This window comes from Lithobates pipiens, unplaced genomic scaffold (assembly GCF_037356315.1).
Source record: "Lithobates pipiens isolate NorthernLeopardFrog02 unplaced genomic scaffold, aLitPip1_a1.2 Scaffold_3, whole genome shotgun sequence".
In the NCBI taxonomy this organism is placed as follows: Eukaryota; Metazoa; Chordata; class Amphibia; order Anura; family Ranidae; genus Lithobates; species Lithobates pipiens.
Window position 1 is genome coordinate 31,867,104 of NW_027507790.1, and position 26,001 is coordinate 31,893,104.

The 26,001-nt window shown below is 40.3% G+C and overlaps 1 protein-coding gene across 3 annotated transcripts in view; it reads right to left on the reverse strand.

Moving 5' to 3' along the window:
- Nucleotides 1–26,001, reverse strand: part of TTC28 (tetratricopeptide repeat domain 28) — an 810,203-nt gene that overhangs the window by 597,492 nt on the left and 186,710 nt on the right. Inside the window, exon 1 of one of the 3 annotated variants that reach the window (XM_077461415.1) lies at nucleotides 24,050–24,880. The exons of the other annotated variants lie outside the window; for them this stretch is intronic. Within the exon in view, the coding sequence (XP_077317541.1) occupies nucleotides 24,050–24,076 (27 nt within the window). The 5' untranslated portion in view covers nucleotides 24,077–24,880. Of the gene's footprint in view, nucleotides 1–24,049; nucleotides 24,881–26,001 lie in introns of those variants that run through there. 3 annotated transcript variants of the gene reach the window in all.

A 26,001-nucleotide genomic window follows, 5' to 3' on the forward strand; every position in this document is an offset into this window, starting at 1 on the left:
GCCCTGCTCATTAGAGCTTACAATCTAAAAAGGGAGGGTTAATTGATACAAAAGGTAATTGCAGTGGGGGATGAGCTGATGAAGGAAGTAAAACAGTGTGTTAGTTAGAAGCAGGATAGGCTTCTTTAAAGAGAAGGCTTTTCAGGGATTGTATAAAGATGGATAGATTATGGGACATTCGGACAGATTGGGGTAGGGAGTTCCAAAGGATGGGAGAAGCTCTGGAGAAATCCTGGAGGCGAGCATGGGAGGAGGTGACAAGGGAGCTAGAGAGCAGGTGGTCTTGTGAGGAGCGAGTGACTTCATTGGTATTTTGTGACTAGGTTAGTGATGTAGCTGGGGGCAGAGTTGTGGACGGCTTTATAAATCATTGTTAGTATTTTGAATTTTATTTGTTGGGTGAGTGGAAGCCAGTGGAGGGATTGGCAGAGAGGGGTGGAGGACACTGAATGGTTGGTAAGGTGGATGAGTCCTGCAGCGGCATTCATTATGGACAGAAGGGGGATAGTCTATGTAAAGGTAATCCAATGAGGAGGGAGTTGCAGTGGTGCATGCACAATTATTAGTAGGAAATATCAAATGAGTCACAGAATCCAGAGGAAGATTCTTCCCAGTTGTGCTATCCAAAGCGGAGTTCAATTTTGGACGTATATGATTCATGGTGTACGTCTGGAAAAGCTCACCATACATGTCACAATCTGCATTGTACAGTTATTAATATTGTTAGCATGTTCCCTTCTGGAGTTGAGCTCCCGGTTGCAGATTTTAACCATAACATATAATTGACTGTAAAGTAGCAGCATGGTATACTGGATATCCTAGCTTGTTTTGTTGCCTGTGTATTATTATCTTTAGATATTAGAGTTCTCAGATGCCTGAAAGACTGAGTTCTACAGACGCTTCAGTACCAGGCTTTCAGATCATCAGTTGTTTTTATCTTGTTTTCTTTCTGGAGGCTATTATATATTCAGCCTTCATACTGCTCACTTTCAGGCCTGCTTTATTAGTTCTTTGAGGTAGACTCTTCGTCATTTCCACCCGGCTCTCTACTGATCTACTCATTATCACTGTATTGTCTGTGTGTTCTAGAAGGTGAACTATTTTAGTAAATATTGTTCCAGTTAAATAGAATCCCACTTCTTTAGTCCTTACATTTCTAGCACATAAAAAGTGTAAAGGAGAGCTCTAGCTTATTTGTATGGTCAACTTCTGATTGAACGGAAACTACAGTGGTTTAGGGTAAATGTAGTTTGTTAGGTTTAAACGGTTGTTTTTTTTTTGTTTTTTTTTTGTTTTTAATACAATCTTTGTTTAAAAATGAAACATTTTAAGAAGCTCCTCCAAAAAATCCTAAATAGAAGGTACCTGTGAAAAGAAGGGGTCCTCTCTGGTGGCCAGTGTCTCCCGTCTTTGTTCTTTTTAAGTGTTGTAGCCTCTGACAGGCTCTTTAGCATCTAAACGCTTTCGAGAGTAATGTATGATGGAAGCATAATACCTCTTGTTGTCCTGCTATTTGGAGGGGCAATGACAGTGTTGCTTTAATACTTGACAAAGAATTCTCAGAGCAGTATGGGACAGCTAAAGCAACATCACAGCAAACAACGCTTGCTTTACAAGTCTGTTTAATTAATCCCACCTACTGAGCTGTCTGATAAGGGATCCGTCACTACTGTTATGATCAAATTAAAGCAAATCTTTGCAGTTAAAGCGGTAGTAAACCCAGTTTCAAAAACACTTCCATTCCCGGCATGTCGGAAATGCTAACTTTCACATTGGTTGTGCTCTCAACCAAACTTTCAAACCATCCAATGGCTGGTTTCATAACTGATCACAGGTGCAGCATTATGGCAGTTGAAGAATCATTAGAGGCCAAGATGGCAGCTTCCTTGACAGAAAACGATAGAAGGGTTTACTTCCACTTTAAATTACTGCTATCCCACCAGTGCTTAATCAGTTTTTTTTTTTTATTCCACCCCTGAAAGCATAAGCTTGCATACAGTGGCAGGATGGGGGAGAACCTGGTGCATCAGGAGGCTGACTATAAGAGCCCCAAAGAGACAGCTCTCTCCTAATGACATCAGAGAGGAAGGTGGCAACGTGAGACCCGGCTAGATGTGGCAGAGCTGCAGATTGCAGCAGGACAATACTGTATTCACTGGGTGTGTAAGTATGTTAATTGAGGCCACAAAAAAGGTAAGGCGGCTGTAAATTAGATAAACAACTTTGGGGGGTTCAGTTTCTTTTTAAGTTCTGTAAACATCAACATACCTAAATGATGAAATAACTAAAAACTGAAAAATGATGGCTGAAAGAATACATAATATTAACAATGCAATATTACTTATTTGCCTGACTAAAAAAAGAAAACAAATCGTTTTACAATTTTTTAAGTGCACATTATAAGAAACAATAAAAAGGATATTTACAAAGCCTCTATACATCCTATTTGACTGTCCTTGTGTACACTTTTCCTTTAGTTCCGTACAGCCTTAGTTGTGTTGCACTCTGTATTGTAGGCACTTCTACATTTATACAAGAATGTATGTATAGTGGTATGCCCTTTTGGCTGACCCCATCAAGGAAACTATGGCAAAATAGAAATAAGCTTGTAGGTTTCCCAGTTCCTCGTGTAGGGTTCCCCATGTAGAGTTGTCCAGTTCCTCGTGTAGGGTTCCCCATGTAGAGTTCTCCAGTTCCTCGTGTAGGGTTCCCCATGTAGAGTTCTCCAGTTCCTCGTGTAGGGTTCCCCATTTAGAGTTCTCCAGTTCCTCGTGTAGGGTTCCCCATGTAGAGTTCTCCAATTCCTCATGTAGGGTTCCCCATTTAGAGTTCTCCAGTTCCTCGTGTAGGGTTCCCCACGTAGAGTTCTCCAGTTCCTCGTGTAGGGTTCCCCACGTAGAGTTCCCCAGTTCCTACATGAGGAACTGGGGAACCTACAAATTCATCTCATTCTACAGCCAGTCCCCAAGTTACATACATCCGACTTACATGCTTACAAAAGGAGGGAGATAACAGGATTGAGAGAAAATCTACACCTAGGAAGGAAAATTCACTCCTGTTATGCCCTGTACACAAGGTCGGACATTCCGACGTCCGCCGCCACCCGATCCACTGATGGATGGAAAAATTGGTTTTTCCTCCGTCACACTTTTTCGGATCGGAGCGGGTTGAATGTCAGCGGACATGTCACTGCTGACATCCGACGCTCCATAGACCTCTATGGAGCATCCGTTAGTAAATAATGTTGTATAAATTATAGACAATTCTTTCCCTTATCATTGATACCTAGACATACATTCTTATATTACAGCCCCATATATCTTGTTGCATGGCTAATACATACAGTTTTTAACACATTTTGTGGTATTTCGGGTAAAACCTTGTGGCTTCACTTCCTGGTTCCCTACTGCGCATGTGCATCTCATGCTGTGCTATCCCACTGGCCCCTGCTGTGTTCTGGGACCTGTGTGTATCCCAGAAGACAATGGGGGGGGGAGTAGCGTAGATACCCATGGATGGCTCGGGTATCTATGCCTGGAAGTGGGAGCAAAATACCTGCATTAGAGGTATCTGCTCCCCCCTGAAAGGTGCCAAATGTGACACCGGAGGGGGGGAGGAACTGGAAAAGTGGAAGTTCAATTTTTGGGTGGAATTCTGCTTTAACCACTTCCCGACCAGCGCACGACGATGTACGTCGACAGAATGGCACGGGCAGGCATATTGGCGTACATGTACGTCCAATATTCGTTGCCGCCGTGCCATCGGGAGCGTGCCGCCGGCGGCGCGCTCCCGCGCTGGTCGGGACCCCCGTGAGTCCGGTCGCGGGACCCGCGGACTCGATCTCCGCGGGCATCCCCGCGATCGTCTCACGGAGCGGCCGAATGGAGGAAATGCTGTATAAACAACATTTTTCCATTCTGCCTAGCAACTAGTGACGCTGATCTCTGCTCCATGTGATTGGAGCAGAGATCAGTGTACACTAAATGAAAGCCCAACCCCCCCACAGTTAGTAACACACCCCTAGGAACACTTAACCCATACACTGCCACCCACTGGTTAACCCTTTCACTGCCAGTGTCATTTACACAGGAATCACTGCATTTATATAGCAGTGATTACTGTATAAATGACAATGGTCCCAAAAATGTGTCAAAAATGTCCGATGGGTCCCCCACAATGTCGCAGTCGCAATAAAAATCGCAGATCGCCGCCATTACTAGTAAAAAAAAAAATAATAAAAAATTATTAATAAAAATGCTCTAAAACTATCCCTATTTTGTAAACGCTATAACTTTTGCGTAAACCAATCAATAATCGCTTATTGCGATTTTTTTTACCAAAGATATGTAGAAGAATACGTATCGGCCTAAACTGAGGGAAAAAAATGTTTTTTTATATATTTTTGGGGGATATTTATTATTACAAAAAGTAAAAAATAATGCGTTTTTTTCAAAATTATCGCTCTATTTTTGTTTATAGCGCAAAAAATAAAAACCGCAGGGGTGATCAAATACCACCAAAAAGAAAGCTCTATTTGTGGGAAAAAAAGGACGTTAATTTTGTTTGGGAGCCACGTCGCACGACCGCGCAATTGTCAGTTAAAGCGACGCAGTGCCGAATCGCAAAAAGTGGTCTGGTCTTTGACCAGCAAATTGGTCCGGTCTGAAAGTGGTTAAGAATGTCATACTGACTCCAGCAATATTTTAATATTCATCTTAAGGGATGCCCAAAGACGGCCATGAGCATGATGATTAGTGTCCATATATTCTTGCATTGTCTGTGAATTCCTTGGAGAAGTTTCAGTCTATAAATACCTAGGCACCTTGGCCTGCTCTTATTAGTTTGCCTTCATAACCCACAATTCAACAGGCAGATGGAAGGCCAAGATGGATTGCAAATTTTCAACATATAACTTAAAATGGTTCTAAAGCCGAAAGTTTTTTTTATTATTGTAATGCATTCTGTGCATTAGGGTAAAAACCCTTCTGTCAAACAAAACCAAAGAATTTCTTTCAGTGCTCCTTGCTGCAAAGGCCAGTTATAGGTGGAGACAGTGGCCACTTGTTTGTTAAACCCCTTCTGTGCCCCAGGATCGCCCCCCCCCCCCCAGCTCCCTTTATACTTACCTGAGCCTGATTTAGATCCAGCATTGTGCATGAGAGCAGTGGCTCTCTCTATCCTCACTGAGCAGATTGATAGCAGTGTGTGCCATTGGCTCCCACAGCTTTCAATCAAATTCTGTTACATGGGATTTGGGGGTGGGGTCGAGCCGCACTTTTTGTGTCAATAGACACAGACAGAGTGGTTTGGGATCAAGTCCACATGAGTGCTCCCATAGAAAGATTATTGGGGGGGGGGGGGGTAGGAGCCAGAGGTCGCTGTTGGGGCACCCTAGAAGAGGAGGATCGGGGCTGCTCTGTGCAAACTATTGCACAGATCAGGCAAGTGTAACAAGTTTATTATTTTAATAATAAATATTCAAAGCTTTACAATCAAACAGCATTTGGTGTTCACACAAATGTTAGATTAGTAAACGGGAAAAACAACCATTTGGGAGTTTGATTAGTGCTGCTGTTTAAAATCTAGTAGTAAATATAAACCCTTGCCTTGTAAAAGAACCTATTCAGTTTAAAATAGAAATGAAAGGCAAAACATTTGTGTATAGATATAAAAAAATATATAAATACCCTTTTTTACATTATTTAAAAGTAATCACATACCCTCCCAGTGTTAAGTTCCCAGTGATGGCTATGCGGGGGGTGGGGTATGTCATGACAAGTCCTATTATTGGAGGAGAGTAGCCTGAGTTTCGGGCACAGCTATAGAACTGACCATGCTGTGCTCTAATGCCTAACTGTGGTCAGTTTTTAATAGGAAAGCAGAGGGACCGGCAGAAATACCAGGGATTTTGCACAAAGGAAGCAATACAAAGTTAACAGGATACTTTTTCATACAAGTGCATGCAACAGCGGGCACATATCAGGAATATGAAATGTTGGGTTTACATATTCTTATGGATAAATTAGTCACAAACCTGGGCAATTCCTACTGAACATATGATCAATCTGAGGTTACTTTCAGTGAAAAGCACTATATTGTCAAGATTATAGGTAGATGAAGTAATATGCTTGGTCTAACCCCTTCTAGTTTATGGAGCCCCATCATTGTGTTTTTAGATAATGGGCTGATAATTGAAAGTGGGAGGGGCTAATACTGAAGTTAAGATCTTTATATACTGTCTCAGAAGGTGGCCTCTGTTTATGTATTTTATTATTATATACTCAGTTTGACTTGTCTAGGTTTTCTTTAACCTGCACACTTTAATGACCCCACTTAAAAAAACAAAAAAAAACTATGTTAAATACTGAAATACCTAATAAAAAATTAAAATTAAAATAAATCACTGACAATATCAAAATAAAAAAATAAAAAAATCTAATAAAGAGGCTCCTTTAATATGTTTGCTTGGTAAATAGAATAAAGCATATATAGCCGAGCCATGCAATAACATTATCATATGCCAAACATCAGTATGGGTTTTCAGAAAAAAAAGCAAAGCAATTGAATAGTGTTTGAGCGAAACCAGCAGTCTGATTATATCTCACCACAAAGGAGCACAGTTTGAAATGAACAATTTACAGTATATTAAAATCTCACGGCCCTCACACATTTCCTACTATGACAGGCAAGTCAATAAATGGCTCGGCAAACAGCAATCTATACATCTATACACATAACAGCATAGGCTGGCAGAACAACATAGACTGGCACACAATGGGAAACCATAAAGCAATTACTTGGTGCAAATAGTCATGGAAGTGAGAAGAAACCACCCTGTTCTGGCAGAAATTCTACTTCCACCCAAACAAAGCTGGAACCTCACACAATGCATACAATAGCTCACACAAGCCATGAAAGAGACCTGCTCCCTTTGTTACTTGGAAATAATATGTGTATTTTATCCCATTTTAGAATAATATGCAGAGATATAAGTTAAAAGGACTCCATATCAACTGATGTTCTTAAAGTCATCGATCAAGGTGGCATATTGAGGAAATATTTTCCCAGTATAATGTAAATTTTTTTTAAGAGGGTAAAAAATGCAAAATTGGATTTTTACCTAAAAATATGTTTATAATAAAGTATATGAATTAGCGTAATACATTTTTGACTTTAGCTACTAAAGCATGTCTTAGCTGAAGGCTTCATTAAGGAGAGTTGCAGCATGTGGCTCCTGTTCTTGGGCTTTTTAATTTTATCACGTTGACCAACACACAAGCCAGTATGTAGAAAATGCTCTCCTGCGCTTGAGTGATATGCTTTCAGGATAGTTTGCACCAACTCTTCCTTAGCGCCAATGTGCCTTGCCACTCCCTCAGGACAATAGGTATCCTTGTATAAACTGCAAAACACCAGCAAAGAGAGGGTGCACCGACCTAGCGCATTACCTTAATAAAATTTATTGAGAAATAAAAAGCAACAAATGTCATACACACAAACACATGACATAAACAGGTATGTTAAAAAAAAGCAAGGGGATCGCCTCCAGGTCTGATACCATCAACCAGAATGGGAAGACCAGACAATATCCATAGTGGCTGACACGTTTCAAGGGAGATCCCTCTTCATCAGAGCTAAAAAGGATGAATGACCAAACTTCCATCTATATATACACAGTGTTACACTGGTTAAGTTCCTTTCCCTAGATAATTAGGGGATGAGACCAAAATGGCCAGAGTGTCACAGCCCCCCAAGCCATATACATCACAGTAGATAGACAGTACTTAATATATCTTGCTTGCATCTAATGCGAGCAACCAGGAGTGTGGAATAAGACAAATCTCCTGGAAGTGTGGGCTTTTTTTTTTTGTTCCACCCAGCAATGGACACATCACTTCCGGCCCCGCCATGATGTCTTATGCGGTTGTTCTTTACCTGGAGAGCCCTCCTCACTGGTGACCGACCATAGGCGAGGCCACTGATATAAAAAGTGTTCTGTTGCTTCACCTGGTGGTGGGACTATGAAACTACTACCATACTTATACATGTACTAGTTTGGAGACAATAGAAATAGCAATCTTCACGCTCTTATAGAAGACGTGTATTTTGAATTTTTTTAGCTATTTCTTTAATTGTAATAAAGGACTTCCTACAGTGTGGGTGTCTTTATTTTAGAATTTTTTTGAGAATGAGTATTAAGGACTACTAATATACTCTATACTAATTTCCGTAGGGGGTGGATAACAGGGAGCCTCATTTATTATAAAGAGAGCTTTCAGATTCTGATAGGTGCCCCCACAAACCCCACATCCTCATAGTGACTGGATGTGGGGATGAGACCCTTGACTCCTTAAGATGGGGACAAGGTGTCTTTAAGGGGGGGGGGGGGGTGGAAGTTCTGCATGCCTGGATAAGGATATAGTATTTATTTTAGGGGGAACTACTTTTTTTTTTTTTTTAAGGAACAGTACATGTAAAAAAAAAAAGAAGAAGAAAAAATATGGCTTGGTGTTCCTCTGAAAACTCATATCAGGCCATAATCCAGCCAGGGTGGACAGCAAGCTTGCAACCCAATTCCTGAACCATACCAGGCCCCCTTCCTTTCAACGTTGGGAAGATACCTTGCAAGGGAGGCCAAACTCTCCCTCATTGAAGAGATAAGGTCCTCCTCCCCTCTTCCTGACACCATAAGAATGTGAGGGGTTGCAAAGGGGATCCGATAAGAATCTGAAAGCCCTCTTAATAACAAAGGTGCCCTACCAGTCAAATTAGTACTCCTTATTACTCATTCTCCATTAAAAATTTAAAAATATAAATAAAGACACCAACACCATGATAAGGTCCTTCACTGCAAATAAAAAAATATGTAAACAATTTCTCATCATGAAAATCCATTGTCCATCACATGGATGGGAGACATCGTTGGACGGCAGGTCTCGGTCCGTGATTGATGCTGGTTTTACAGTACTGGAAAATGTGATTGACAATGGATATTGTATATATTTTTTAAATGGCTTTGCCACATTGTTAGTTTTAACTTAAAAGTGGTTCTAAAGGCAGAATATTTTTATGCATTAAGGTAAAAACCTTCTGGGTGCAGCTCCCCCCCCCCCCATTTACTTACCTGAGCCTCATCTCTATCCAGCGATGCATATGAGAGGAGCGGATCTCCTGGGTCTCTCTCTCCTCATTGGCTCACACAGCAGCAGTGTCAATAACAGCCAGTGTGTGAGATGCGTGAGTTGTGTGTGACTGGATAATGTCCATTCACAGGAGCACAGCTCAGAAGAGAGCTTGCTCAGGTGCCCCCATAGCAAGTAGCTTGCTATGAGGGCACTCAGCATGGGGGAGAAGTCAATACCGCTAGTGGGGGACCCAAAAAGAAGAGGATCAGGCCGTTCTGTGCAAAACCATTGCACAGAGCAGGTAAGTATAACATGTTTGCTATTTAAAAAAAACAGACCCCTGCAATATTTTGGGGACTGTATAAAGGAAAGAGGTCCTTGTGCACTGAACACGAGGACAAGGTGTCTTGCAAGGAAGTGGAGAAAGGCAGTTCCTCCTTGTAAGGTACCTACCCAATGCTGCTTGGCATGTGGCCTGTTATGGTACAGGAGTGTCTGGATAAGGGCCTGGTTTTATTTTACGGTGAACCCTATGGCCTATACACTTCTTGTATCTAAAAATCATGTATTTACAGTTTTGTGTATAGATATGTGTGTGTATAATATATATATTATAAATATATATATGTATATACTTTATATATGTACTGAATTTTAGGAGTCATGCAATGCAGGTTTCCAATTAAAGAAATAAATGTTCAGAACTACAAGGTGTGTTTAGATTTACTTTTCTTCTGCAATGTGATTGTTTAGTGTATATACAGTATGCATACACTGTATATACACACAAACACACATACACTAAACACATTGCAGGAGAAAAAAAGGAAATCTAAACACACCTTGTAGTTCTAAACATTTATTTCTTTATGTGAAAATCTGGATTGCATGACCCTTGATCAGACCGAGAGACCGAGACCGCTTCCAGGGATGTGAATTTCTCCAGTGTACCCTTTTCTAATAGTGCTGCGGCTTAGCCAGGGTTTGTAGTTTCTATGTCAACCATTGCTCCCCAGTGATTACATAATCGCAATATTAGTACAGAGTCCTGGGCAGAAAAGGAGGAGCTCTACTTAATTGCTGTCAAGCTTGATTTTTTTCTCGATAGGCTGCAGTGACGAAGTGGGCTAACCTAGCATAGCAAGTACACCATAGAACATTGAGAAAGGCTTCAATTGCATTCAGTTCTTAACATACGTTTGTATCATCTTTCCACTTCCCATAATCATTTTTTTAGTGGCCTTTCTAAACTATGATATGGGTTATTTTAGTCATTTTTCCAAGGATTTAGATGCAAAATATGGAATATTTTTGTTCTTTTTAAGTCATACCATTATTTTAAAAAAAAGGTATAACATAAAACCATCTGTAAGTTCCTAATGTTAAAGTAGGTGTAAACCCTAAGGGCCCATTTACAGCAAATTGTGCGTGGCAGCTTACCACAACCAATCTGAATGGGCCCCAATCCAGGAAAAAAAAATCTCATCCGCTCAGTTGTGTTCTTTTTTTAATGAGCTATACACTGTTTTCATGTTTTTTCCCATCCTTTTATGCATTACGGTATGGCTGATGACCCACAGCTTCTTTGCACCCACTTCCTCTTTATACGCACCCACTCCAGTGGCAGCTGCATGCCATTACTCAGGGTGGGCTTCCTGATGGTGAAAGAAAGTACAAATGAACAATGCAGACCTACCCAATGCAACCCTTCTTATTCGTTCCAGTGGAAGTGAATGTGACAGAATGACAACTCAGGAGAGTAATTTGGAGACAGAAACATGGCACTGTTACAACATAATAGAAAGTGACTGAACATGGATATTCAAGGAAGAATCACCAGGTATCATTTAAATGAAAGCTGCACTTTTTTTTTAAGTTTTGAATATGACTTCATTAAAATGACATTAAAACAGACCTTGCACCTCACTGATAAAGTCCGCTTATTCAAGGTGCCTCCAATCTCCTTTCCAAAAAAATGGACAAAAGTGCAAAAAAGACAAAACCTGTGGGGTGAAAAATGTATATACCTTTTCCCTGGGTTCATTAGTAACACCTAGGTGACATCAATTCCTTCTGGCCAGATCTTGGAGAATGTTGAGACCCCCCCCCCCCCCAAATCTCACACAAAGATGTTCCAACACTCACTTACATTGTTTTTTTTAATGAGATTTGGCCTCCTCAGCATTCCCGGGCAATTTATCATCAGGAGGAGGAAGACAACCCTACACTTTGTAAGTTGGAGAAAGGTGAATATATTATATAACTATTTTCCCCCTCCATCAAGTTCTTTGTATGCATCTTCTTTTAGAAGGAAGACCCTGCCTGAAGAGCTAGGTCTGCTATAACATATTAAAGTGCTTGTTAAGGCTCAAGGTTTTTTACCTTCATGCATTCTATGCATGAAGGTAAAAAAAACCTTCTGTGTGAAGCAGTGCCCCCAGCCCCCCAAAAACTTTCCTGAGCCCCATCTCAATCCAGAAATGTGCACAAGAGCCTTGTCTTTTCTGGGTCTCTTTCTCCTCAATGGCTTAGACGTTAGCGGTAGCCATTGGCTCTTGCTACTGTCAATTACAGCCAGAGAACCTGCTCGGGTGCCTCCATAGCGAGCTGCTTGCTATAGCGGAACTGGGCAGGAGAAAAGTGCCTGGAGCTGGCGGGGGGGGGGGGGTAAGAGGAGGATAGGGGCTGCTCTATGTAAAACCACTGCACAGAGCAGGTAAGTATAACATGTTTGTTATTAAAAAAAACACAAAGTTTTAATGTCACTTTAAGCCTATATGCCTTTTTATTGATTGGGTTTACATCTCCTTTTACGATGGACGGATGACCTTTAATTTTATAAAGAGGTCTCAACATCAAAAGAGGGCATTCTGCACCAAGCCTTCATTATGTGGAAATAACAAAAAGACATTATTAGCTTTATAGCATTAAAAAATATTGGCTATCATAAGACACCCATCAACGAAATTGGATGTATTTAATTAGTGTACTCCCTACAAAGAGTTAACATAGAAAGTCCTTGGCAGAGTGTAACCTCAGCATTCCTGCTGCAGTAATAACACAGACACGTGGCACATCAGGATGATAAATATGCATGGACCAGAGGTCCCAGGAAGTGATGGCGAAACACGTAAAGCCTTAGGAAAAAAAAGTCCTGATCACAGATTTACTCTCTGGTTATCTGAAAAAAAGATGGAGATGGGCTGGGAAGTCGAGGTAAGAATGGAATGCTTGGAAGCTGAGGGGGTCAGGCAAATATAAATAATTTAACTAGACCATTTTTAACTGCAGATCAAAGAAGGGAGTTTTGTAGGTGTCAGTTATTTTTTGAGAAATGTTACATGCATCATACTGGCTGCTGGAACAGAAGATAAGAGATTTATGATCTGAGCAGAAATGATGTTCAGATGATTGTTTTCCATGAGTGGGAAGAGGTAAGGAATAAAAGCGTATAAATCTAAAAAATGTCAGAAATAGAGATATGAATACATATGGGGTGGAATGAGATCATTCACAAAAACAAACTGGCATAACTTTAATTCAGTGGGTAATGGATTACGGACTGCTACTTGGTTTAAGCTAAAAGCAGCTTGGAAGAAAAAATAAGCTATAATAAACTGTCGTAAAAATCAAACAAGGGTCAAACAAAATAAAAAACGTAATATTTGATTCAACCAAAACGCTACAAAAACAGAGCAACCTATCAGCATTCAGATATCTACAGTATAAACAGTTGGACACTAAAAAAAATAAATGCATCAGTTGCTTTAATATAAAAAGAGTCTGTAAATAAATTTCATTTATTACAGCTATTTTTTACACTTTGTGAATGTCATGAATACAGTTCATTTTAATATATTATCTATATATTGAAGGAAAGTGTAACAAATTATAGAAAAGTGCACAAGCACAACATCCATATCATATAAATTTAGCAAAGCGCTTTAGGGTCAACTCTTTCACATTGGGAGAATAAAGTTAGATCTCACATTACAATGCCATTAAGCAGCTGATATAATATAGCTTATTTTTATTCCAGCACATTAATCTATCATAATGTTGATGGATGACAGGTGTTCAGGCACAGATTATTGATCTCTATGAATAAGCACAAGTGCAGATCACACAGGAAACTTATAGAACACACAACAAGCAATGGATGCTTTAAGAAGAGAATTGTTTTCTTCTGACCAAAGTGATAACATCTTTTTTCCAGTATGACATACCTGGAGCTTAAATAAAAATGTGCTTATTTTACTATATGTTAAAAAAAGATGTGCTAATTGTAATATTAAAAAATTTGCTGTAAGAATTAGCGAATGTGCCAAACTGGCAAATCTGCAAGATGCAAAGGCAAGAGGGACACCAAAAACATTGTGAATTGCACCAACTAATAAAAAATTGACTAACCCCAATGGCCAAAAATGTTTTAAATGTAAATAAATATGTTCATTTTACTGAGACTGACAAATAAAGAACAAATAACGTGATTATGAAGGTATCTTTTTTTAACCTGCTCTGTTGCAATGGTTTTGTACAAAGCATCCCCATTCTTCCTTTTCTTGGGTCTCCCGCCGGTGCTTCTGACTCCCCCTTGCACATAGCAAGCCATTTGCTATGGGGCCACTCATGCAGGCTCGTTCCTGAGCCTTGCTCTATTTGTCCATTGACACACACAGTGTGGCTCAGCCCTGCCCCCCCCAGCTCTTCACTAGCTGTGATTGACAACAGCAAGATGGCTCCTGTTGGTGTCTCTGAACCAGTGAGAAGAGAGAAAACAGCGATGCTGCACTCATGCACAGAGCTGGATCAATATTGGGCTCAGGTAAGTAAAAGGAGAGGCGAGGGGGGTTGGGAACAACACACAGAAGGATTTTTACCTTAAAAGGACCACCCACAGTGTATATACTGCATCAGGTCGGCCCTATTGCATGAAACAACGTACCCATACGTCGTTTCGTGCACAACCACTGTGAGCGCTTGTGCCCGCTGCACAGCGGGGGGAGCTGATGCGTGGGTCCGGCGGCCATGATGTCCGCCAGACGCCCACGATCGCTCCACAGAGAGGCAGAACGGGGATGTGCCAGTGCAAACAAAGCAATTTCCCGTTCTGACAGGAGAGTTCAGTGAGATCGTCTGTTCCTAGTGATTAGGAACAGCGATCTCACTGTACTCCCAGTCAGTACACTCCCCCCACAGTTAGAAACACCTCCCTAGGACACACTTAACCCCTTGACCACCCCCTAGTGTTAACAGCTTCCCTGCCAGTGTTATTTATACAGTAATCAGTGGCTATTTTTAGCTCTGATCACTGTAATAATGTCACTGGTCCCAAAAAAGTCGCAAAAGTGTCCAATCTGTCCGTCGCAATGTCGCAGTCCTGCTAAAAATCGCTGATCACTGCCAATTATAAAAATGCCATAAATCCTTCCCCTATTTTGAAGACGCTATAACTTTTGCGCAAACCAATCAATATACGGTTATTGCGATTTTCTTTACCAAAAATATGTAGAAGAATACATATTGGAATACACTGATGAAGAATTTTTTTTTTTTACAAATATTTTTGGGATATTTATTATAGCAAAGCAAAAATTATTGTTTTTTTTTCAAAATTGTCAAGTTTATTTTGGGTTATAGCGCAAAAAAATAAAAACCACTGAGTTGATCAAATAACATCAAAAGAAAGCTCAATTTGTTGGAAAAAAAGGACATTAATTTTGTTTGGGTACAACGTCGCACGACTGCGCAATTGTCAGCACTATAGAATGCATTAAGATAAAAATCCTTCTGCCTTTACAACCACTTTAATGTACAGAATATATCAAGGTAAAAAAAAACTTCTTCCTTTAGAACCACTAGTACAGTACTATATACAGTGCCTAGGGGAGAACATGCTATGCCAGTAAAGTACTATATACAGTGCCAGTACAGTACTATATACAGTGCCTGGTGGAGAGCATGCTATCTGACACACCAGGAAGTATTGGATAGCAATGGTGCTGGCAGTGGCATCGCTAGGGGGTGGCTTTTGGAGCTATAGCCCCGAATCTTGGGCCCATAGCCCCAGGTCTCTGCAGGGGTCCCCAAGGGGAGGGGAGGTTCTCTGGGGACCCTGATTTAAGGGAGGGTTCTCTGGGGACCCTAATGTAAGGGGGAGGCTCTCTGGGGACCCTAATGTAAGTTGGGGCTCTCTGGGGATATATACACACACACATGTTTATTATATTATATATGTGTATGGCCGCCCAAGTGTATGACTTTCTTTACTACGCTGCTATGGGCTCTAGCCCCAGATCTTTTGTAGACCTAGCAACACCCCTGGGTGCTGGTAACTGGGGAAGAAACAGCAATTTTAATTCCTGCCGGACAGAGCAAGTATCCTTCTTTCTTATGATGTTGCAGGCCAGATTTTGTTATACAAGTGTTAATGCCGTTGAAATTCTAAATACTGAAATGTTTATCTTATTTTTTGGTAAATGCTGCTCCTTGCTTCTTCAATGTTAGTCATGTGTTTAAAGGCCTAGGTACATGGTCACATAAAGAGGAGATTAACCAATCTGAATATTGATCGTCCCATTCAACAGAAATCTGTTCAACACATATCTAGGCTTTTAAAATGTGAACACATACTGAAGGGAACCTGAAGCAGCATTCTCTCCAGGAAGGGTAAGCAGTACATCCTTGCTGTAACTCTTTATTTATGTATCCCAGTTAGACTGTTAAATAGCTCGAAGTCAACATTTAAGCATAGATCCCCCTGACTGCATTAATGCTTTGCAAGTTTTTATTAAGCTCAGGGGCATCTGTGCATTCTTTAATGAAGTGCAACTCAAGCCAAAACGTTTCAAGTTTTGGATACAATGGGGAAAATTTAAAACCTGACAGTTTTTTTTTTTTTGCTGTCTGTGACTGGAACGATTGCCCTTCACTTTATATTCATGTGACACAGAACAGGTGCCACTGGGACAGGAGGACACAGATATGAATCAACATAAGTAGCATTGCAACGTACATTAAAAGTGAGCAGCACGCATGTTAAGGCATGTCAATGTTTTTTGTGTTTCCAATGATTTCAATTAATACATCAGAAAAATACTTAGGTGTAAACAGGCCCAAATGTTTTTGTTGTTATCTCCAGTGGAGATGAAGATACTGTATTTATTGGCATATAACATGCACTTTTAACCCTGAAAATCGGGTGCAAATAGCGTGTGCGTGTTATACGCCAATACTTCAATTTTAGCTGCCTCGGAGGGGACAGGGAGGGGGGCAGGACAAGCGTCTTCAGATTACATACAGTGAGAATCTCCTGTTTACTTGGTGGCTTCTGTAATAGGAAGTCCTGTCTCCTTTACTGCCATTGGACCACTGTTCTGTCTATCATAGGAGATTCCCACTGTATATAATCAGTCGGCGCTCGTCCCGTCCCCCTCCCTGCCCCCTCTAGGCTGCAGATGGGCATCAATCAGGTTGCACTGATGGCAATGGTGAGGCTGTTGCATTAATGGCAATGGTGAGGCTGCTGCATTGATGGCAATGGTAAGGCTGCTGCATTGATGTCAATGGTGAGGCTGCTGCATTGATGTCAATGGTTAGGCTGCTGCATTGATGGCAATGGTGAGGCTGCTGCATTGATGGTAATGGTGAGGCTGCTGCATTGATGGTAATGGTGAGGCTGCTGCATTAATGGCAATGGTGAGGCTGCTGCATTGATGCCACTTGTGAGTCTGCATTGATGTGGACTGATGAGGCTACATTGATGGCACTTGTGAGTCTGCAGATGGGCATTGATCAGGCTGCATTGAAGGCAATGGTGAGGCTGCAGATGGGCACTGACCCTTATTTTGCTTCAACATTCTTTATTTAAAATTTAATTATATAAGAGATGAACCATAAAGGAAAGCATCAAACTTTCCAATATCATTGCCGCCAACATCCTAAAACGTGTAAATAGAAAGATCCCCTAACAAGCAGATCTCAGTACCCCCCCGGTACAGCGGGACTTTTAAGGCAGACCAAAATATGAGTAAAAATTATATTACAAATTTATTCACAAAAATGATACACAAAATCGTTTTACAGAACAGTATAAAAATCCATACATATATCAATGCGTGGAATCATACATATAAATATATAGTCTGCAGAACATCAAAGGTTTCATATATGGTTTTATAATGTGAACTCCAAAACGCCTGACATGTTTCAGGAAAACATTCCCTTTTTCAGAGGCATATCTAAGGAAAACAAATAGCTGTTTTCATTTATTTGTAAATGAACAAAACAACTGAGAATAAATCTCATATCAAGAGTAAATAGTTGTGTGTGAGTATATATATAAATGTATATCAAAGATGTTATCTGCCATAATTATTGATAGATCGCCCCACGGAGATGCACAGCCAGAAAATGCTAGGGACCCATAGGTGGCCCGCATCAAACCCGCACATAGGTCTTATATTATGCTATTGGGGGAACAAACAATCTCCAAGTGTGGCGTCTAGGCAGTTGAACAGCACTTTTAAAATTTTAGTTTTTTTCCTGAAACTTCCCTCTTAAAATGAATGTGTGTGTTATACGCCCGTGCGTGTTATACGCTGATAAATATGGCATTTTCCATCAGTTCCTTCTTTTGGGAAATCCCCTCTTATCTTTGACAACTGTCACTGGAATGGGTGTCATCACTGGAAGATTTACCTTTACCAATACTGCTTGTACTAGTAACAACTGAAAATGTGGGATTTCTGTTCCTGTACAAAATTTCATCATTACAAATAGAGAAGGTGGATTCGTAGAAGTCTATCAAAATGAAAAGCCAAGTAATATTTTTAACATAAAGCAACTATATTCAGCATAAAGTCCATACTGCACCAAAACTCACTAGTACAGTAAGTGTCAGACAGGCATTATTGGGTGCATTACATTCTCTAAAGATGGTGAGCCACTAATAGGAAATGGTGGGTAAGTTTATTAAGTGTAGCCAAAATGCAAAGCTTCCGTCTCTTGAGAATCTGTAACTGCAATCCTCACATTTTTCTTTTGCTTGCTTTTCCTCACCAGGCCATGAAGTGTAAAACCAGGCACACCGCCTGAACTCTTTAGAATCTCTATAAACAGTTCCATATTGAAATGTTATCAATTCTAATAACGTGTGAGTATTCATTCCATCTGATGTGAAACTCCTGGAAACATGAGGAGACATAGGCCTACATTATTATAGCTGGCCACTGTGACATGAATATGTATGTATCAATCAGAGAGACAAACATCTGTCACACTACAGTAGACTGACAGACGAGTTATCAGCATGGTTTGTAGACAGATGCATTCAAACATAACGTTCAAACCCTCAAATGGCTGCACAAGTAATTTAAAAAGTTGGATTTCATTATGACTTTCTGCATAATGCTTAGCACTACACAGCTACAGTAAATAGTAATGTGGAATAATATAGAAACGAATATGGACACACACGAGGGTGTAAGAAGGGAAGGAGTCTATACACAGCCTGTAAATTAAAGGGCCATGCCACCCAAAATGTATATCTTAGTTTTTGGTAGATGCTGCAAAATGAACACATGATGGGTTCTTACATCTATTGGAAAGTCTTTTGGTGAAATCCCATTGGAAAGTCTTTTGGTGAAAGCACATGAATATGAGTCTGAACATTGGCTGTAGCCTTTGTGAGGGGTCACCCACTCGTTCTGTTGGATTTTTACTTTATTTCATAAAATGGGCAATAAAACAAGAGATGCTAGAACAAGAAAAGATGCAGGGAAACACTTAGCACTCCCATGTGGCCAGTAACACACTAAGGAATCAAACAAGGGAATCTCACTGTTGGAGCATCCAAGACTTACAAGAAGCCAGACTCAACCTAGTAGTATCCACTTATAAAGTAAAGTAGAAGTCTGGGCTGGAACTAACTAAGCTTCAAATGGCTTCTGCCCCCCCCCCCCCCCTTTCTAACATATATTCTAACTATCATGTAGAAGGAATATACTTACCTGTTCTTAAGGCTCTCTGGTTTGGCCAGCGGCTGGCTTCATAGTAAGCCTTTGGGTGACCTCACCATACAGGCATTCCATCTGTTGTTGGCACTCTCTCCTCTCCCTTGAAGTCAGCTACTGGGGAGATCAGTTGACCGGACCAGAGTGCTCTGAGAACAGGTAAGTATAAGCAACTCCTTTTACAGTATAGTTAATATAGGAGTTAGAAGTGGGGTGGGAGTTGTTTTAAGCTTAGTTTGCTCTAGCCTGGACTTCTACTTTAAATGCCATTTTTGGGTGGACTGATTCTTATTATTTAAAGTACCTATAGATATCTGTTCCACTGATGTAAATATAATGCAAGCACTCTATGATACCCAAACATGGACCAATTAAAAGGCAGGCTAGACCTAAACCTGATCTGCTGATAACACTGTATGAGGAAAATTTAGTCTTCACAGCTGCCTTATACACACGACCAACCAAGTTTTTTCCAACAGAATTCCGCTCAAGTTTGGCTTGCATACACACGGTCACACAAAAGTTCTCCGAACTTTCGACGCAGTGACGCACAACACTACGACGAGATGAGAAAATTCAGTGCCTCCGAGCATGCGTCAAATTGTTTCCGAGCATGCGTATGAATTTTGCGTGTCGGAATTTGTACAGACAATCGGAATTTTCGCTTGGAACTTTTTCCGACCGAAAAATAGAGAACCTGTTCTCAATCTTTTGCTAGCGGGAATTCTGCCAGCAAAAGTCAGATGGAGCATACACACGGTTGGAATTTCTGACCAAAAGCTCACATCCGACTTTTGCTGGCAGAATTTCTGATCAGGTGTATGAGGCTTTAGGCCTCTTGCACACAGTACTGATGTATGAGCATCAGAAATTCCTGGTAGAAAAAAGGTGAGGATGGGTTGTATATCATTTGTGCGTATTAGCATGTATTTAAGCAACTTTGTGAGTATGCACACACATTCTTCTGGCTTTATTTTAATAAAGGAAGTATATATATTTATGTATATTTGCACATATTTGCACGTACAGGTTTTTAAAAAAAAATTACCGAAGATTACGCAGCAGTCATTTGCACGTGTGGGTACAGGCACTTTGTAAACATTGGGCTGGATTTTAGCTCAGTAAAAAAACACTGCACTGAGCATTTTCAAGCTGCAGTGTGCAAGAGGCATTATACTGCTCAAATATTGAATTTCTTGCATGGAAAACCCCAGTAATGTGATTTTTTTTTATCAGAGTGATCACTGTACAATAGCTTTTCTCATCTGCTGTGCAGTGTCAAAGCTTCAGTTGTCACATTTAAGCCTGGTACACATGGACCAAACATCGGCTGGTATCAGCCGTTTCAACAGAAACTGGCTGATTGTTGGCCCATGTGTAAACCAGCCTGTCTGACAAAAGCCAGCCTAACAGCTAATCTCTGTCGAACAGGCATGCTGGAAAACCATCATCTGATTGGCATCTCCTAGATTGTAAGCTCTAACGAGCAGGGCCCTCTGATTCCTCTTGTCTTGAATTGTATTGTATTGTATTGTAATGTCTACCCCAATGTTGTAAAGCGATGCGTAAACTGTTGGTAGCCAATGGCTGAGAGCATTGGCCAGTGTGTTTTGGCAAGGGGGTTGGCAGTCCCCCTGTCAGAACATAATAGCTCAGCGGGGGAGATCGCTACACTTTACTAACATTATATATTTAGTACAGCGAGTACCTAGCATTTCGAAATCATTTCTATGAATAATCTTTCGTAGACAAATGTAATGTAGATTTAGTAAAAAAAAAAAAACGAAATAGTTTTATGTGTTTTGGTGAGCGCATGAACTTTCCATCTTAGGATAATCAAGCAAGTATATGCAATATATATTTCCCATACCTGGGATCACCATTTTATTGTATGTTAACCGACACACTTGGGTGTGTATTTTGTTAACTATTGCTCTTCACAGAAGATTGTTAGTGTTTAACGTGTACAAGTCTATGGTCAGATCTGTTAATGTTCTGTCTGTCTAAACCAGGAATCTGATTTTAGGTTAAATGGAAATTGGGCACATTTATAAGCACCGCAAGTGTTGGAGGGTTGGTTCACATCTGTGTGATGCGTTTTACATGTGTTTTAGGCACCAGTGAACTCTATATAACTTGCATATTGATGAAAGTGCATCAAAGATGCAGCAACCAGGTTTTTTTTTTTAAGTATCTGCACCTAAAACACTCAGGGATAAAATGGTCCTAACCTGAAAATGGGACAAGCACATCTTATCCTATCCTTACTGACATTAGAGCTCATCAATAAACACTTGCACAGTCCAAACACAGTATCATTGCCTACAGCAACATTTCAGCTCCAGTAATACGCTATAATGACAGTAAGAATCTGATAGGTTGTAGTGGAGAACACCATTTTTTTTTACCCTGGTTCTCATACCTGATCTACTATATTTGTATGTACTGTATATATAAAGATTGCCTTTATTAGACACACTGCTAGACACCCTACTGAATGTATAATAGGATGTGAAGGAGGATAAGGAGTCAGGTAACACAGAAACCAGTAGGCACGTGATAACGGAGTACCACCCAGATGTACAGTTTTCTGTGAAAGAATGCCAAGATATTCAGATCTCAAAACATATTTCTTCTATTAAAGTATAGGATTATTCTTTGTTGTTCAAATAAATACAACCACCTAGCACAAAAGTTGGTTGCCTTTCATAATTATTATTTAAAGTTATTACAATGAATTTCATTAATATTTACTTTTTAAGTCATCTATTCAGATTTTGGACTTCTTAGTAAATAAAGGATTGAACATAATGAATTTTGTCTATATATGAAATATATCTATATGTAGGTAAATGATTAAATAATTAAATATACAACATTCTTTCTATCTGTTTATCTAAATATCTATCTATCTATCTATCTATCTATCTATCTATCTATCTATCTGTCTCATTGTAAATATCTATTCACCTATCTACCCAACTATCTATCATCTATTTATCTATCGTTAATAGGTACATGATTAAACGTACAATAGTCTATCCATCTATCTATCTATCTATCTATCTATCTATCTATCTATCTATCTATCATTTGAAAGTAAATGACCAAATATAAGTCATTCTATCTACAGTATCTATCTATCTATCTATCTATCTATCTATCTATCTATCTATCTATCCATCTATCTATCTATCTATCTTTGGCAAGTTAAAGACCAAATATAAAAAATGATATTTATCTTATTAGTATACCGTAATCTAAAAAAAATCTCCATCACAGATATCATAGAACCCATTTGTATATATAATATAAATCAACATGAATGTCCATATGGTAACGAGTTCTATCCCAATTTCTCGCATCTGTCCATTTACGTATAATAAAAATAACCAGGTCATTTCTATAAAAAATAAAAAAAGTAGTATCTTCTATGCAGGACAATTATAGGTGCCAACTTCAAACTCCATCTGCATGCCAGTGTGAAGCCTCCCATGCTGATCCTCAATGCTGACAACAGTGCTATATTCAGAAGTAGCAACATGTTACAGTACGTATCATCAAACAATGCGATCACTGCAGAGGACTCTCCCCCTTTATTCTGTACGAGCCTCTAATTACCAGGAGAGATGACAATAAGCGTCACGCCTGTCTGACTTTTTTCGAACCCATCTACAAAAGTGCAGCTAATTAATATTTATTTTCCAAGCTGATTTTCCAAAAGAGGATAAACTGGCCCGGTCAGGTCACCGCCGGTACCACCGGATAGGTGCTGCTATAAATCCAATTTCCCTGGAATTTTATTGCCGGGGGGGCAATTTTCTCACTTACAGCCTATATTTGTGGTCATCTTTGATATTTTACATCTTTCCACTGCAGACAGGATTTAAATGAATTAGTTCTCGAGCGTAGGGCTGCAGCTTTCGCACTGCCTTCCCAAAACTCAGCAGCGAGCAGAATATACTGAACAAAGTAAGCATCTTTCAAGCAGACATTTAACCTTTTTTCCAACGCTGGTATGTAAGCCAAAAGTGTTAGTCATGCTACTATTTGCTTTAGATCTATTAAGAAAACATATGTTCCATTGTTACATCTGCTGCTCGCCCCCCAGTGGGCCCCGAGAGAAACTCTCCAAGAAAAAGACATTAACCCTTGCTTTTTTAAAGAGTTAATAAATGCTGGGCACAATATGATGAACACATATACAACACGGCTAAATCACCTATGACGCTAACTAGCAAAAATGCATTGACTATCAGACGTCCCGGGAATATTCAGGAGTGGAAGTGGAGAGATTGTGAATTCTCCTTCTCTTACAAGTGGATTAGGGATTGTACAATCACAACAAGAGACCTCTTAGTATATGACAGAGGGCATCAATGGTTCTTAAGAAAGCTGGGATTACTTGCTGAGTGGTAGAAGTTAAAATAACAGGTTATGGTACGATTTCCCGAAAGGGGGGTATTGTCCCTGCTGTACAAATGACCATACTGATATCCATAATGATACAGATTTTCTCTCTTGCAAACTTTTCTCTTCGGCAAACGAGAGCGAAGAAAAATCTGCTGGTGCCAGCGAGAAATACCCATAATCCTGCACTGATTAGGGCTTCTTAGTGTGAGATCCCTTTTGTAGAAACAACAGTTGGACGCCCCTTCTCAACCCCAGAGCATTACATGGATTAAACTGATATCACACTGAAAATTTCACAAGCACGGATTTCAGCTGCCCTGCCAACACATATAAGACGGGAAGGTGGGGGGGGGGGGAATGCAGAAAGTTATTGGAGCGTCTGCCGCTAACGACAAAACACTGCAATGAATTTGGTTCTGGAAATGGGGCAGGCATTTGAAAAAGCACCGCAATAATAAAATCAACGGAGAGAGCCGTGCGCTCTTAGTTTCAACTTACCTTCTTCCGGGGCTGCCATTTCATCATATTTGGACGTAAAATTGTTGAGCATCAAGAGACGTGAGAGATGGTTGTAGACGTGGGAATTTTACAGTTGCTGACAGTCATGCTTCCTGCTCCTTTAAATATGTTGCATATTTACTTTTTTGGAAAAAAAAAAAATATCATAAAAAAAAAAGTCAAAACCCAATCAGAGGAACAAAAGAGACTTCGATCCCAGTTTAGTTTAATCAAATCCAGAAGTAGGGTAAAAAAAAAAAGGTTAAAAATGTAGAATAAGCGATTTGAGGAAATCAGTAACGGTTTTCAAGCGTGGGGGGAGATTCTAACGTTTGATCATGTTAAGAAAAAGGCAAAGTGAAATGGATGAGCTGTGGCTTTTGAAGCCCAGAATTGCCTTTTGTCATAAATGCCTTACATCTGCAATCCAAGATCTGAAAGTGTCCTGTACTCTCAGGCTACACAGCGTAGATGGGATTTTGTCATCTTCCAGTAGCACTCAGTGTTCTCCCCCTTTAAAATCCACTATCCTCTGCAAGCTTTGCAGTTGTAGGCGAAGGGCTGCAGCCTTCTCCTCGCATCTTTCTCCCAAAAAAAGTACATTCCAGGATACAGTTCCATAAGAGGAAGAAAAAAAACCTGGCTCCGCTGCTGGTCTTCAATTTGTACAATGTGTGCAGGAAAGGTTCTGCGTGAACAATTCACGCGTCTTAATAAACTGAAAACAGAAACAAAAACAAACCTAGCAGAAAAATAACACAGGGATTTTTACTTGGGAAATGCTGGAAGGAAATCCTGCAACAGCAACAAAATGTACTCCTCTACACTAATGACTTCCTTCCCTTCTAGTATATGCAGAGCCCGCACTGTTCTGTTCAAGACATTGCAGCAGCCTGCAGGGTCTTACTGCTAGTCTCTTCATCAGCCCCATGTACTGTACAGATGGCTTCACCTCGCCAGTCCTACTATGAAACAGTACATGAGTCTTATACTACCATGTCCTGCTATGTACAGTATAGAGTTCTTCACCTTCCTGATCCTACTATGTACAGTACAGGGGTCTTTGCCTCCCCAATTCTACTATGTACAGTATAGAGATCTTCACCTCCCCAGTCCTACTATGTACAGTACAGATGTCTTCACCTCCCCAGTCCTACCATGAAACACTACATGAGTCTTATACTACCATGTCCTGCTATGTACACTATAGAGTTCTTCACCTTCCTGATCCTACTATGTACAGTACAGAGGTCTTTACCTCCCCAATTCTATGTACAGAACAGAGGTCTTCACCTCCCCAGTCCTACCATGAAACAGTACATGAGTCTTAAACTCCTAAGTCCTGCTATGTACAGTATAGAGTTCTTCACCTTCCTGGTCCTACTATGTAGAATACAGAGGTCTTTGCCTCCCCAATCCTAATAGTACAGTATAGAGATCTTTGTCTCCCAAGTCCTAGTCCTGCTATGTACAGTAGAGAGGTCTTCATCTCCCCAGTCCTGCTATGTACAGTATAGAGGTCTTCACCTCCCCAGTACTACTATGTACAGTATAGAGGTCTTCACCTCCCCAGTACTACTATGTACAGTATAGAGGTCTTCACCTCCCCAGTACTACTATGTACAGTATAGAGGCCTTCACTTCCCAAGTCCAGCTATGTACAGTATAAATGTTTTAACCTCCCCAGTTCTACTATGTACAGTACAAAGGTCTTCACCTCCCCATTCCTGCTATGTACAGTATAGAAGACTTCACTTCCCAAGTCTTGCTATGTACAGTACAGATGTTTTCACCTCCCCAATCCTACTATGTACAGTACAGAGGTCTTCACCTCCCCAGTCCTACTATGTACAGTACAGAAGTCTTCAACTCCGAAGTCCTACTATGTACAGTATAGACATCTTCACCTCCACAGTCTTACTATATACAGCACAGAGGTCTTCACATCCCCA